Source organism: Biomphalaria glabrata, chromosome 7, assembly GCF_947242115.1.
Source record: "Biomphalaria glabrata chromosome 7, xgBioGlab47.1, whole genome shotgun sequence".
NCBI classification, from domain to species: Eukaryota; Metazoa; Mollusca; class Gastropoda; family Planorbidae; genus Biomphalaria; species Biomphalaria glabrata.
In genome coordinates, this window is record NC_074717.1 from 2903755 (window position 1) to 2920057 (window position 16303).

General features: G+C 41.8%; 1 protein-coding gene across 5 annotated transcripts in view; it reads left to right on the forward strand.

The window, feature by feature from the left end:
• The window catches only part of LOC106069745 (C-Maf-inducing protein-like), a 114434-nt gene that overhangs the window by 60738 nt on the left and 37393 nt on the right, over positions 1–16303 (forward strand). For all 5 annotated transcript variants that reach the window (XM_056034607.1, XM_056034604.1, XM_056034603.1 and 2 more), the window contains exon 6: positions 2427–2516. In XM_056034607.1, coding sequence (XP_055890582.1) covers positions 2427–2516 — 90 coding nt within the window. The remainder of the gene's footprint in view (positions 1–2426; positions 2517–16303) is intronic.

Here is a 16303-nt window from a genome sequence, read left to right on the forward strand (position 1 = left end):
ACATAAAATTAAGCGGTGAAATGGATGTAACTCTGGTGACTATTACAATCTTACTTTATTCGATTAAAATGCTAACAAAGCAAGTCAACCAATATCCACACCTCCCCCTGCTAGCGGCCACTTTATCCAAAGCATCCGCGCCGCGCTGTACCTACCTGAACTGTGCATCAAAAGTGTGTGTGGAAACTTAATAGATGCAACTGGGACAATCGAAATAGAAAATTGAACACACAAGTCAATCGTCTTCCACCGGAAGTGTTTCTACCTACTGTTTCTAGGAAATCATAAAATCAAAAGGTGGTGGTTGGGGGGGGGGGGGAATCCTGGACAAATCCCAAGATGTTTGACAGCATATGCGTCACCTTGTATCTCGACGCTCCACGGTGGCAGCTAGGAAGCGCAGGACAATCGATAATTTCCCAGTGTAGGACACCGTCCTGACTGTGGATAGTTTTCACGGTTGTGTCCGAAATACGAGTCCGTCACTGTCCGAGGAGACAAAGTCACGTGTCTTGCATCAGTGTCCTTGAGAGTTAAAAAAAAATGGGGAGGGGGGGGGTAAGGTCATATGATAACTATGGAGGCTACGAAGCACTACGCCTTACAGCACTACGGGAGTAGTCCTACCTGCTCTGTAACCTATCGGAGTTCATCTCGGGAAATCATGAGAGTGTCATGGTTGGGGGGGGGGGGGGACCAACGATTCGTTAGCGCGTAACATCAGCAGTAGAACACTTTCTTCTTTTTGAACTAGTTGCTGAATGAAGGTCTAACCTTTTAAAAAACTTGAACATTTGAAAAAAAAGAATGAAGCCGGTTTGGTCTGTACGTATTGTACCAAGAAGTGATCCCTTTTTTGTAACAGAATACACGCTGAAAAAGATGGTTATCATGCAGGCGCCGCCTCTGGTTAAAAATGTCAAGCGAAGCACGATGCTGCGGCTATTGATAGCACGAGATCGGCACGTTTTTGCTTTTTTACCTCGCCGCTGATTGTCCACGCCCACCTGGCTTGAGAAACATGACAAGATTGTCTGAGATTGAAACAATATTGGTTTAATTGCATCCCAGTTGGCCACTAGCGTGACATGGTCATAAGGACTTTCCGTTGGGGTTGAAACTGAAAGGCAGATTTCATCGGAAAGTTTTCTCTTGGCTAGAAACTAATATAAAGCCATCATGGGTGTGTGCGCGCGTTTTCGTTTCCATGGTTTTAACAAAATATAAATGAATCTTTGCTTGTATCAACTGATCTCTTTGTTTACTTGAGAATTCTTTGCCCGTCCGCACTCTTATTTAGTTTGTTCTTAAAACTTCTATCAACTCACTCTGGCTGTTCGTCTGGTAATATTTTAACGTGTATTATTAATTTTTAGTAGTTAAAAGTTAGGCAATCAACTACTTAGTACCGGCACATAATCACTGAGTACCGGCACCTATTTCTTTTTACAAAAAAAAAAAAAAAAAAAAAGCACTGTATATATATATATATATATATATATATATATATATATATGGATTTAGCCCTCTTAGTACGTTTCGACATATTTTTTCTCCCACTTCCAATTCTCGGATCAAGTTAAAATTTTGCATAATTATTCATAGTCGATAACAATACAGTAATCAATTAAAAAAATTAACCATTTTTTAGTTAATTATTTTGTAGTAATTAATTAATTTTGCTTTATACAGCAGAAAGGGAGCTAAACCCTGTACTGTTCAGATAAATGGCAGAAATTAGATGTTTATTTCTTTTTGATAAGCTTTTTTTGTTAAAAAAAAGTTTTTTTCAATTATTTTTTTTGTTTCTTAGTTTCATTATGCATGTATATTTTTCTTCTATGGTTCGATATCGCTTGACCAATCAAAGGAAACGATGAAATCACGTGGGATGTGCGAGCTCCTTGGATATTTTAGACTGCAGATTGGGCCTTAGTGGGTGATCATGTTGGCGTATAGCTGGTGGTTCAGTCTTTGGGGAGGCTGTGAATGAAGTGTTGCATCATGGGGTTTCAACCACGGCTAGTCTGATTCTCGTTCTTAGTGGCTTACATTGAGTCCAGTTCTTGGCTGATCGACTGAAATCTCCGTATTCTTCACTGCTGATGGAACGGACAACTTATTTTTAAAGATTGATTGGAAGCACAACTTTGTATATTGCTGATAGTACAACTCTGTGTACTGTTGATTGAATGGACAATTTTGTGTACTGTTGTTTAAATGGATAATTTTATTTAATATTAATCGAAAGGAGAACTTTGCTCTTTGTTTAATATTGATTCAATTAACAATTTTGTTTAATTTTGGGGATTGAATAGACAACTTTGTTTAATGTTGATTGAATGGATAACTTTTTACAGCATTTATCGAATGGACAACTTTGTACAGTATTGATTGATTTGTTTTTTTGTTTGTTTGCTCTACAGAACCTAATTGACGTTTCTCTAATCACCCCAATCCAAGATTCCTCAGTCTACAGGTTTCCATTAGACCTGGTCTCTGATCTTCTTCAGCAGGTGAGTACCACGTGACCGTGTTTGTCCAGGCGCGCGCTTGTCTGGACCTGTGCTGTTAGTGTGTACATGGAAACATCCCGTGACCTGTGCTGTTAGTGTGTACATGGAAACAGCCCATGACCTGTGCTGTTAGTGTGTACGTGGAAACATCCCATGACCTGTGCTGTTAGTGTGTACGTGGAAACATCCCATGACCTGTGCTGTTAGTGTGTACATGGAAACATCCCATGACCTGTGCTGTTAGTGTGTACGTGGAAACATCCCATGACCTGTGCTGTTAGTGTGTACATGGAAACATCCCATGACCTGTGCTGTTAGTGTGTACGTGGAAACATCCCATGACCTGTGCTGTTAGTGTGTACGTGGAAACATCCCATGACCTGTGCTGTTAGTGTGTACGTGGAAACATCCCATGACCTGTGCTGTTAGTGTGTACGTGGAAACATCCCATGACCAATGCTGTTAGTGTGTACGTGGAAACATCCCATGACCTGTGCTGTTAGTGTGTACGTGGAAACATCCCATGACCTGTGCTGTTAGTGTGTACGTGGAAACATCCCATGACCTGTGCTGTTAGTGTGTACGTGGAAACATCCCATGACCTGTGCTGTTAGTGTGTACGTGGAAACATCCCATGACCTGTGCTGTTAGTGTGTACGTGGAAACATCCCATGACCTGTGCTGTTAGTGTGTACGTGGAAACATCCCATGACCTGTGCTGTTAGTGTGTACGTGGAAACATCCCATGACCTGTGCTGTTAGTGTGTACGTGGAAACATCCCATGACCTGTGCTGTTAGTGTGTACGTGGAAACATCCCATGACCTGTGCTGTTAGTGTGTACATGGAAACATCCCATGACCTGTGCTGTTTGTGTGTACGTGGAAACATCCCATGACCTGTGCTGTTAGTGTGTACATGGAAACATCCCATGACCTGTGCTGTTAGTGTGTACGTGGAAACATCCCATGACCTGTGCTGTTAGTGTGTACGTGGAAACATCCCATGACCTGTGCTGTTAGTGTGTACGTGGAAACATCCCATGACCTGTGCTGTTAGTGTGTACGTGGAAACATCCCATGACCAATGCTGTTAGTGTGTACGTGGAAACATCCCATGACCTGTGCTGTTTGTGTGTACATGGAAACATCCCATGACCTGTGCTGTTAGTGTGTACGTGGAAACATCCTATGACCTGTGCTGTTTGTGTGTACATGGAAACATCCCATGACCTGTGCTGTTTGTGTGTACATGGAAACATCCCATGACCTGTGCTGTTAGTGTGTACGTGGAAACATCCTATGACCTGTGCTGTTTGTGTGTACATGGAAACATCCCATGACCTGTGCTGTTTGTGTGTACATGGAAACATCCCATGACCTGTGCTGTTAGTGTGTACGTGGAAACATCCCTTGACCTGTGCTGTTAGTGTGTACATGGAAACATCCCATGACCTGTGCTGTTAGTGTGTACGTGGAAACATCCTATGACCTGTGCTGTTAGTGTGTACGTGGAAACATCCCATGACCTGTGCTGTTTGTGTGTACATGGAAACATCCCATGACCTGTGCTGTTAGTGTGTACGTGGAAACATCCTATGACCTGTGCTGTTTGTGTGTACATGGAAACATCCCATGACCTGTGCTGTTTGTGTGTACATGGAAACATCCCATGACCTGTGCTGTTAGTGTGTACGTGGAAACATCCCTTGACCTGTGCTGTTAGTGTGTACATGGAAACATCCCATGACCTGTGCTGTTAGTGTGTACGTGGAAACATCCTATGACCTGTGCTGTTAGTGTGTACGTGGAAACATCCCATGACCTGTGCTGTTAGTGTGTACATGGAAACATCCCATGTGTTAGTTAGTCACCTCATAGTTAACAAACATCCCTTCAAACATCAAACAACATATTGTATCTACTAAGCGTTTCACACGTACCCATGTAATAATAGTGGTTTCGGTTAATAGGGTATTAATTGTACTATGACGTATACAATCAGGATCCAATGGAATTGGGGTGCTACAGAAGGATCCTAGGTATCACATTTAAAGACCGCCTCACAAACGAAGAGATTAGAGACATGTCACTGCAGAGATAGGACCCCACGATGACCTACTTACTATTGTTAAAAAATAAAACGCAGACTAAAACTCTATGGCTATATTACAAGGTCTTCAGTGCAAAACAAAAAAAAAATTAAAAAAAAAAATTCCAAAAGGGAATCTGAATACAAACACTGAAATCTAGCTTACTCATTAATTTCTAAGTGTTTTTAAAAGGATGTGACATTAGCTATTTTCTGTTCCATGGTTCTCAATTTTTGTGTGTTCAAAACTTGGATTTCAAATACTCAACTCTAGCCTACTTCTAGAGCTTACTTCCCAAGTATTTCTACTTTTTTTTAAAGCTCTAATACCTCAACATATATTTGTTTATGACTTTGTTGCATGAAATGCGATTTGTTGTATAAGTTCCTTACGAATTGTAGCTTTAATGATTGGATACACTTTCCTAAGTAGCCTTTCATTCTATGTAATGTATGTATGTATATATATTGGTTAAAGACGATGCGCATTTGTAGTTGAAGCATGGCAGGGTACCTCTATCTTGGCTGTCTACAAGTGTCACCATGTACATGGCAGGGTACCTCTATCTTGGCTGTCTACAAGTGTCACCATGTACACGGCAGGGTACCTCTATCTTGGCTGTCTACAAGTGTCACAATGTACACGGCATGGTACCTCTATCTTGGCTGTCTACAAGTGTCACAATGTACACGGCAGGGTACCTCTATCTTAGCTGTCTACAAGTGTCACAATGTACACGGCAGGGTACCTCTATCTTGGCTGTCTACAAGTGTCACCATGTATATGGCAGGGTACCTCTATCTTGGCTGTCTACAAGTGTCACCATGTACACGGCAGGGTACCTCTATCTTGGCTGTCTACAAGTGTCACAATGTACACGGCATGGTACCTCTATCTTGGCTGTCTACAAGTGTCACAATGTACACGGCAGGGTACCTCTATCTTGGCTGTCTACAAGTGTCACAATGTACACGGCAGGGTACCTCTATCTTGGCTGTCTACAAGTGTCATCATGTACATGGCATGGTACCTCTATCTTGGCTGTCTACAAGTGTCACCATGTACACGGCAGGGTACCTCTATCTTGGCTGTCTACAAGTGTCACAATGTACACGGCATGGTACCTCTATCTTGGCTGTCTACAAGTGTTACAATGTACACTGCAGGGTACCTCTATCTTGGCTGTCTACAAGTGTCACCATATACACGGCATGGTACCTCTATCTTGGCTGTCTACAAGTGTCACCATATACACGGCATGGTACCTCTATCTTGGCTGTCTACAAGTGTCACAATGTACACGGCATGGTACCTCTATCTTGGCTGTCTACAAGTGTCACCATGTTGAACAAGAAACGAAAAAAAAACAACAAAGTCTCTAAGTCACCGACTCCGTCCTGCGAGTCAGACAAACAAGAAGCTCTGGGTTAAGGCATGGGCTTAACTAACTCACGCTCTCTCACACGCACGCTAGAGCTGAGCTCATGTACTGACCAGTAGACGGCCATTGGAATCAATAGTAGGTGGAAACTGTATGTGTCTTTTCCCCCCTCATGTCTCTCTCCCCCTCTCTCTCTCCCCGGGACTGTTCATCTCAAGTTTTCATTGACACCATGTCCAGAGAAATATCCTGATACACTGACACTTTTTAGACCTGTTTTGAAATGAAAGGAGCATAATCGCCCTGTTTAAAAATGTCTGACCTACATATTGAAGTCAATCACACTGGATATATTATTTCATTTTTTGCTCGCTCTCCTCTCCCTGCTCTCTGAGAAAATGCTGTTGACATTTTAATGAGGGACACTGGCGCCGAGATGACAGCGTGGGACTGAAAGATTCAAACCCTTCTTCTTCCCCACCCTTTTAACATTTCTTAAGACTAGCAGTGAGCATTGGTCTTTCTTGCTATTGTATGTCTTATTTCCTCGTGATTCCTGGGGTGGATTTAAAAAAAAAATAAAGCAGTGTTCATTTAGTTGTTGTTTTTTTTAAGGTTTTAAACTTGGTCTGGCTGTGAGTCAGTTCTAGAGTGGTTGGCCAGGTCGCCTGTCTGTGACTGAGTCAGTTCTAGAGTGGTTGGCCTGGTCGCCTGGCTGTGACTGAGTCAGTTCTAGTGTGGTTGACCTGATTGTCTGGCTGTGACTGAGTCAGTTCTAGAGTGGTTGGCCTGATTGTCTGGCTGTGACTGAGTCAGTTCTAGAGTGGTTGGCCTGATTGTCTGGCTGTGACTGAGTCAGTTCTAGTGTGGTTGGCCTGATTGTCTGGCTGTGACTGAGTAAGTTCTAGAGTGGTTGGCCTGATTGTCTGGTTGTGACTGAGTCAGTTCTAGTGTGGTTGGCCTGATTGTCTGGCTGTGACTGAGTCAGTTCTAGAGTGGTTGGCCTGATTGTCTGGCTGTGACTGAGTCAGTTCTAGAGTGGTTGGCCTGATTGTCTGGCTGTGACTGAGTCAGTTCTAGAGTGGTTGGCCTGATTGTCTGGCTGTGACTGAGTCAGTTCTAGTGTGGTTGGCCTGATTGTCTGGCTGTGACTGAGTCAGTTCTAGAATGGTTAGCCCGGTTGTCCGGCTGTGACTGAGTCAGTTCTAGAATGGTTGGCCTGATTGTCTGGCTGTGACTGAGTCAGTTCTAGTGTGGTTGGCCTGATTGTCTGGCTGTGACTGAGTCAGTTCTAGAGTGGTTGGCCTGATTGTCTGGCTGTGACTGAGTCAGTTCTAGAGTGGTTGGCCTGATTGTCTGGCTGTGACTGAGTCAGTTCTAGTGTGGTTGGCCTGATTGTCTGGCTGTGACTGAGTCAGTTCTAGAGTGGTTGGCCTGATTGTCTGGTTGTGACTGAGTCAGTTCTAGTGTGGTTGGCCTGATTGTCTGGCTGTGACTGAGTCAGTTCTAGAGTGGTTGGCCTGATTGTCTGGCTGTGACTGAGTCAGTTCTAGTGTGGTTGGCCTGATTGTCTGGCTGTGACTGAGTCAGTTCTAGAGTGGTTAGCCCGGTTGTCCGGCTGTGACTGAGTCAGTTCTAGAATGGTTGGCCTGATTGTCTGGCTGTGACTGAGTCAGTTCTAGTGTGGTTGGCCTGATTGTCTGGCTGTGACTGAGTCAGTTCTAGAGTGGTTAGCCCGGTTGTCCGGCTGTGACTGAGTCAGTTCTAGAATGGTTGGCCTGATTGTCTGGCTGTGACTGAGTCAGTTCTAGTGTGGTTGGCCTGATTGTCTGGCTGTAACTGAGTCAGTTCTTGTGTGGTTGGCCTGATTGTCTGGCTGTGACTGAGTCAGTTCTAGAGTGGTTGGCCTGATTGTCTGGCTGTGACTGAGTCAGTTCTAGAGTGGGCAGCTTGGTCTTCTGGCTGTGACTGAGTCAGTTCTAGAGTGGGCAGCTTGGTCTTCTGGCTGTGACTGAGTCAGTTCTAGAGTGGGCAGCTTGGTCTTCTGGCTGTGACTGAGTCAGTTCTAGAGTGGGCAGCTTGGTCTTCTGGCTGTGACTGAGTCAGTTCTAGAGTGGGCAGCTTGGTCTTCTGGCTGTGACTGAGTCAGTTCTAGAGTGGGCAGCTTGGTCTTCTGGCTGTGACTGAGTCAGTTCTAGGCCATACTGATCACACTTAAACACGATACATTTTAACCCTATAACCACTCTTCTTAATATGTTGAATCCTAATAAAATTGACATAAATACGGTAGAATCCATAAAACTGACCCAAACACAGTTGAATCCTGATAAAACCCAAAATAAAGCAGAATCCCGATAAAACCCAAATACAGTAGAATCCCGATAATGCCCAAAATACGCTAGAATCCTGATAAACCCAATATACGCTAGAATCTTGATAAAACACAAATACGGTATAATCCATATAAACCCAAAATACGGTAGAATCCTGATAAAACCCAAAATGCTGTAGAATCCTGATAAACCCACATACGGTAGAATCCTGATAAACCCAAATACTGCAGAATCCTGATAAAATCCAAATACGGTAGAATCCTGATAAAACCAAAATACGGTAGAACACTTGAAAGAGTACACCCTTACACAGTAAAATCCTACCGTACATCCAAGTTAGAAGAACCTTGTACGCACGCTATGCTACAAAACATCCTTAAAGTAACACGCAACTGCTTCAACAGGCTGTCTATTGCCTAGCCTTGTAAAAGATCTCCCATTTATATAAATAAAAACTAACTTAAAATGCTCATGACCAAATATGCAGGTCACAAGTGGGTCTACGTAGCCAAATGAACTGTTTCATCATTTCTTAATCTTGGGAGATGTAAATGATCAGTGTATGCCAAGATGTTATTACATCTTTCATAGTGTACTTTCTAGCTTCAGTAGCAGCAATTACAGCTTGGGCTGTAGGGATCAATTCTTCTAGAATGGTTCTTATAATAAAATGCTTTCAATTGGAACAGTGAGCGATCTCTATTGATCCACAAGTTTCGAACAAAGATTAAAAGGCGTTGAGCTTGTCAAAGCTTTGTGGAGGCTTGGTGCGTCGCCATATTTAGTTTGTAAGCCGAGGTGATGAGTATTCTTTCACAGCAATTGAAGTCGAAATGTGGCGACAGACATGTGGGGAGGGCTTGACAAACATCTTTATACATGGACTGCAATTCAATGCTTGCCGGTTTGGTAGAGAACAAAGTCCTTGCGTTCAACTTCCTGGCACAAAAGTGTGACATCGAATATTTTTTTAAGGAAGGAAATTAAAGACTTTGACTGTTGATGTGACGTGTTTTTTTTTTTTTAATGGCGAGAGCATGCGCTGAGAGTTGTTCCGTTTTGAGTCGCCACTGTGATAGGCCTTGATCTTGTAGTTGTATGATGACTCTCTGACTAAGACAGATTACTAAGTAGATGTTTGAGTTCCTTGTACGTGTGTGTTAGATGCGTTTAAACTACTCATGAACAAGACGTTTTATATACTTGGATAAAGTTGAATACATAAAGGCCACAGTCAAGTCTCTGTTCGTAATAAGGTGTTGTCACCTTGAACTCCTAACTCCAACCGACTAAACATAACAAATAAACTAAAACTCACTAATCCGTGACGTCTTTGTATGTCGGGTTCAAAGTCCGTCAACTATAGTGCGTCTCTATACTAACCAAGTATCCAACAATATATATATACCCATGGACGAATTCGTTGGATTGATAAATATGAGTAATCAGTGGTCATTAATGAAGCAGTCGATGCCCAGACCGGGTAATTGATTATCTCCTTTTAGGTTCTATATCCCGCCCCCTCATCCAAAAAGACAATTTTAGGATTTAGACATTCGGACCATTTTGAACTTTTTCCTATGTAGAGGTAAGCTTCAAAGCTTCTCTGAAGGCGTTCAGCATAGACCCAGCCACCTGGGAGACAGAGGCACCAGACAGAGCACCATGGCGTCGCGCTGTGAAAACTGGCGCTCAGGTTGCTGAGGAAAAGAGAACAACGCTGGCAGAAGAAAAACGCCTGAGAAGAAAATCAAGACCCACGACACTAGCTCCAGCTGGAAAAACCTGCCCAGTGTGTAGCCGAACATTCCGGGCTCACATAGGTCTCACCAGCCACATGAGGAGGCATAGAACCCCAGTGCAAAGCCCTCAGCCCCCCCTGGATGGCAAAGTGGTCATCATCGAACCACGATGGACGAACTATATGTAGAAGTAATATCGGTTTGATGGAAGCTGACGGGTTCTGGGGGGCTAGGACTTAAGTGACCACCTGACTAGTATTTAGTGTGTAGATAAGTTGACACAAGTATCACCAACAATTCTTTCTGCTCTTCAAGCTCTATGCTAACATTCCATAGACGTTTGATAGTTTTGATTTGCTGCGTTTGGGTTGGTTAGGAGAGAGCGTTTGTTAGTTCTGTAGCTTTTGTCACAACTCTTTGTCTTTCTAGATGGAGTTTAGTTCACGTCCTTTCTTCCACATCCCATGTTCGGGTTGAGCTGTAACTTTGCACAATTATTCATTGTCCCTATCAAAAGACGAATCCATTTTAACAATCGACCAATTATTTGATCAATTAGGCATAATGAAATTATTCATTTTATATAGAGACAGTACTAGCTTAGGGGAGTTTGTGTAGAGAATTGCGAATCAGTTCCCCCCTTTCAGACCTTGTGATCTATGGGGAAGATGATGTAAAGGTCATCTTTTTCTGTGGCCAATTTTAACGAGGGTGTGGCCATCACAACGACCGACCTCCTTTACTTTTCCCCAACTAATGTCAGGTACCCATTAGAGCAGGGTGGACTCAGAGGCGCCCTAAAGGTCCTGAAAGTAAAAAATGCCAGTCTTCACCTTGATTCGAACCTGGGACCCCCAAGCGCTCTACCACTCAACCACGGTTTACAGAGAATTGGGTCTTGGCCTAAAAATTCGAAACTTACAATAGATAACGATAAAATCTTCTGTTTTCATACGCACTTGGCAGGCTGAGTGGCTAGTCTGTCAGCTTTAGCAGGCTTGAGCCCTCGAGTTAGACTTGAAGTCGAAATTAAAAAAAAAAAAAGCCATCACGGAAACCCTCTCGATTGCCCCCCCCCCCCCCCAATTCCCCTCCCCCAAGTGATTTTACCATAGTGTATTGAGTTTGCCAAGCTAAATAAAAACAATTGGTGAACAGATTATTGTTGTTTGTCTAGATCTATGATTAATTATTTACAGAATTGATTCAAGCTAATCCATACAATTACAATTAACACAAGCTTTGTTTTTTTAAAAAGTATTTTTATATTTTGCTGGTCTGTAAGTATACCTTCTCGCCCCCCCCCCCCGCCCCCTACTCTAACACTGGCTGATGTAGCGTGCATGAGCAAGAGAGAGGTAGAGAAAGAGCGTGAGCGAGAAAAAGGGAGTGAGCGAGTGAGAACGAGATAAAAGTCCGGTGGCGTCCACCCGACTCACTATAAGCATTAGTGGTGATGACCATCACTGACAGTTTGTCACAGTGGACAGACTCACTGTACGTCTGGACCTAGACCACGTTCACTCTATAACTCCAGACCTGGTTCTGCTGGCTCGCTCGAACACCATCATGCAGTCAGTAAGTTCACTTTTTTTCTTTTTCAAACTCACTCCGACATGGCCCGATAGTGTTTTAGTGGTACTTGTATACCTACGACCTATCAAATCGTGATGTGAAACGATTCTTTCCTCTTGTAACGTTTTCTGTTTTTGGGGGGGGGGGCGATGTTTGAAATGTGCATCAAGCATTCGATTTGTTTTCTTGGGCCACTTAGTTCACACTACGATACTTTGGGCCACAATCATGAACTTAGTTGGAATGTTTCTTACAAAAATCAGAAGCAGATCAAATGCATTGGAATGAAGTTGATGACACACGAGTTCAGTAGTAGCTCTGTTTTTATTTTTTAATGAAGATTGTTAGATAGTTGATCAACTGTAGTGGGGAAATGTTGAAATCAAACACTGCTTCTTTGGCAGGTCTATCTGAGCTTGTCCTGCGCATCATCCGTGGAGCTTGATAGGAATAATTCAATTACTTCCCATTTAGCTTTAACATAGACAACGAATCAATGTCTGATAGTTCTTTGCACACTTCATCGTCAGTGTCAACATGTTCTGTTGTCTGGGTCAAAGTTTTTTTTTGTTTTTCATTTCTTGTTTCACGCACACGCGTACACACATTCATCTATTCATGCTGAAGTTGTTGATTTGATTGGAAGCCTAGTCTGTTATCCCTAATAATTAACCACTTTATTAATTAACGGTTCAGCAACAAACAGCCGCTCAGTGTCGGTCTTTGTAGTTGTGAAATGTGTCGGTTTTCCTTTATTTTCTGCTGATTCTTAAACACAAATACTTTTTGCCTATAAGAAGAACCACTGCTGGTAGAGTTGTATTTGAGACTTTGTGAACGACGTGACGTTCTGTAAGAAATTCTACAAAGACCCAAAAGTATTTCCATTCACTTGTCATCAGATTTGTATTTCTCTTGTTGAGCATACTAGGGCGTGACATTTTCTGGGTGGCCAAAAAGCATCCTCATTTAACAAAAGACTGTATTAGGCTCAAAGTGTGCATGTCGGTGATTAGGGCAGTCGCTGGTTTGGAAGTACTGATCGTCGACGGATAGTGTTCTTTATCTCTTGATGGACACAGAAGAAAATATGATAAAGGCGCGGCTATCATCCCATTCGATTTGGTAGAATAGTCTAGGTCAGTGAAGACCAACTTTATTCATCTCTTGATTGATACACTAGAAAATATCTGAAGGCGCAGTGATGATGATCACATTCGATAGTCTAATCAGTGGTCACCAACATTATTCATCTCTTATCTTTGATACAGAAGATATTATCTAAAAGCGCAGCTATGATCCCATTCATTTCGATGGTCTAGGTCAGTGCTTTACTATTATGTGTTAGTATACAATCCTGATATTTTTCTATACAAACTCAATAGCTTTAAACTAAACAAGAAGATTCTAGATACTTTTTACGGCGCGACTATACAAAATCTGCTAACATACGGAATGACCTGTTGGCAAGGCAACGCTTCATCTAAACTGTTGCGACATCTAGAAAACATCATAAAAAGGGCATACACTCACAACATAGCCATATTTAAAGGAATTTTTTGAACAAAAGTGTCTACGGAAAATCAAAAAATATTGGAAGACCACGGCCACCCGCTCCATCAGAACTACGTCAGGTCGTCGCGAAGTGAGCGACTGCTGTCAATCAAAACAAGAACGGAGCGGGACAAAAACTCGTTCGTACCTTACTCGGTCAGACTATATCACCGCCACTCGTTGATAAGGGAACATGAAAAGCACCAAGATGCCTGTGTGTAGTTGCTGAATGAACTCTTTCTGTTGTGTCTGTTGTATTTATGTGTATTTTTCTGTTGTGTTGTCTTTATATGAGAAAAGAGTCTTTGTAATCACAACAAATTTCCGTAAGGATCAATAAAGCAGTCTTAGTCTTAGTCTTGATACTACTGACCTCAGAGAGACGATACGCATGCCTGCTAGTTGTTCCTGACTTTAGGTCTTCTCAATCTTCTCAAAGTTGGCAACAGGCAGGATGCGAGTATTATGCCATGACATCTCTACATAGAACAAAGGAGATGGTAGTGCAAAAGCTAGAGAGACATTTCCATCCAGATTTTCGTTCGAGCGACACTGTTACGGCCGCAATGGTCCACAGTCTACACAGAATCTCAGTGTAGGTTCATGCGTGCTCTACTATAAACAGGATTCCTTTAGGCTGCCCCATCAAGAGCTATTTCTGGACAAGAACCTGCCACTTTGCAGGGTCACAAACACCTCTGAGTTCAGGTGTAACCTTTTCAAGGTCTTGGGGGAGAGGGGGTGAAAGTGTCCTACAAAAAGTTCAATTTATTGCTTGTCACCATGAACGTTCAACGTTCAATACGTGATACACTCTCTAGCTGACATGATCTGATAGCCTGCCTTATATTGATGAAACAGTGTACAGTCAATAATGAAGTGGAGTGCTCTCCAGTGGCTAGAGATTTATATATCTAGACGTCATAGCCAACCGATCTGCAGGTGTTGACACTTGTATGCCAGGTGCTATCCCTTGCACGTTTTGTGACCAATAAAGAACAGGTTTATTGAATAACGCATGAGCTACGACGTCTGTACAAAACTTGTCTCGATCCTTAGAGACTTAAGTTAGTCAGGATTTAGCTGAAGTTAGTCAATAGGAAGTTTGAAGTTTAAGTTAGTCAGGATTTAGCTGAAGTTAGTCAATAGGAAGTTTGAAGTTTAAGTTAGTCAGGATTTAGCTGAAGTTAGTCAATAGGAAGTTTAAAGTTTAAGTTAGGATTTATCTGAAGTTAGTCAATAGGAAGTTTGAAGTTTAAGTTAGTCAGGATTTAGCTGAAGGTAGTCAATAGGAAGTTTGAAGTTTAAGTTAGTCAGGATTTAGCTGAAGGTAGTCAATAGGAAGTTTAAAGTTTAAGTTAGTCAGGATTTAGCTGAAGTTAGTCAATAGGAAGTTTGAAGTTTAAGCTAGTCAGGATTTAGCTGAAGTTAGTCAATAGGAAGTTTGAAGTAAGTCAGGAGTAAGTTGACTAATTAGTCAGTTCATCAGTTTTCGCTAACATGAATACCAGAGATTGACATTCCATCCAATATTTACCTCCCCAATTCTTGTGTATCAGCTGATGTTCACTGTTTAGAACTGTGTGTTGTCCAGACTCCTTGACTTCTTAGGCCACGGTCAGAAAATGTGAAACACTGTCCTTCCTGGGTGTAATCTAGAATCAAGATTCTCTTGTGCGTGTTAGTGTTGTCTGATGTATTACACGTACTAGGACTAAGATACTATTTTTAGAAGGAAGGATTGCGTTTGCAGGGGGTGCATGAAAGAAGAGAGAGGGGGGTGATGAAAGGGAAGACTCTTTGGGAATACTGAAGTGCGAGAACAAGTAGATGGAGTGAAGCTCTTTTAACATCTTGTCATTTATTTGTATAGGACTACACTGAGATTGAAAGCCTGTGTTCATAAGCTTATGAGTTTATTCTGTCCATAAAAGAGGATTTTAAGTTTGTATTTCAATGTGTGTGTCGAGTTCATTCCTGCAGCCACACGTTGACCAGTAGTTACACAACACTACAGACCTACACAGCAATAACTGAACACGTTTGTTTTTTTTTTATTACAAAGCTTGCATCAACCATGTCTGTCTGGTAAAAAGTCTGTCCGCGCTATTTCTCCCACACCCCAATCTCGAATCAAGTTGAAATTTTGCCACAATTATTTCTTGTACCTGACAAAACAAAAATCCATTTAAAAAAAATTAATTAATTTGGAATTAATTATTAATTGTAGTGGTGGGTTAAGTTGAATTAGTTCCCCTGAGGAGGATTGAGTCCTACAGTTCGAATTCAAGTCGTGCAACTTTGTTTATTTTTTTATAAATGCATTTAAAAATCGATCACTGCAACATTTACGCAGTTACCCAGTTCTCCCCCCACCCTTTTTTTCCAACTGGTCCAGACAAGTGATTGAGAAAGCTACAAGCATGAAATTGCGCTAAACAAAAACAATTGGTCAAACTATCGCACGGATTTATTATTGTTAGTCTAGATCTAGATCTATTGCAAATTTAATTACATGACTGATCCAAACTCATTGATACAATTACACTTAATACAAGCTTTCAAAAGTATTTAAAAAAATGTTTTTCTAGTTGTTGTTTTTTCAAATTAAGATCAGTAAGCCTTAGTTTTAGTCTTAACACGAACATATACATATATAGACATATGTTGAATGTAGTTACAAGACCTCGCATGTTTGACTGCATGCATGTCTTTGGACTGAATGCTATGTAGAGTTAGATCCGACCTTTTTGAACTGGGGGTCAAAGTTTTGGATTGTTCTTCTTTTACCATTACCTATTGCAAAGGACGCGCAATCAACAGTTCACAGTTTGTAAGTGTATTAAAAGCTTACGCTGTTGTTCCTGATAATTAACCACTTTATTAATTCATTGTCCTGTAATTAATAGCAGAACAGGGGGACAGTCTTCTCAGTGTTTAGGTCTGTACATCCTATCTACATCATACATGGGGAAACAAATCAAACATCACATAGAATACCCTCTAGTACAGGGGTTCTCAACCTGTGGGTCGATTGACGATTTGCCAAAGGTCGCCTAAGAACATCGAAGAAATGGATTTTTTTTTGGTCTTTTCTTCTATTGCTGT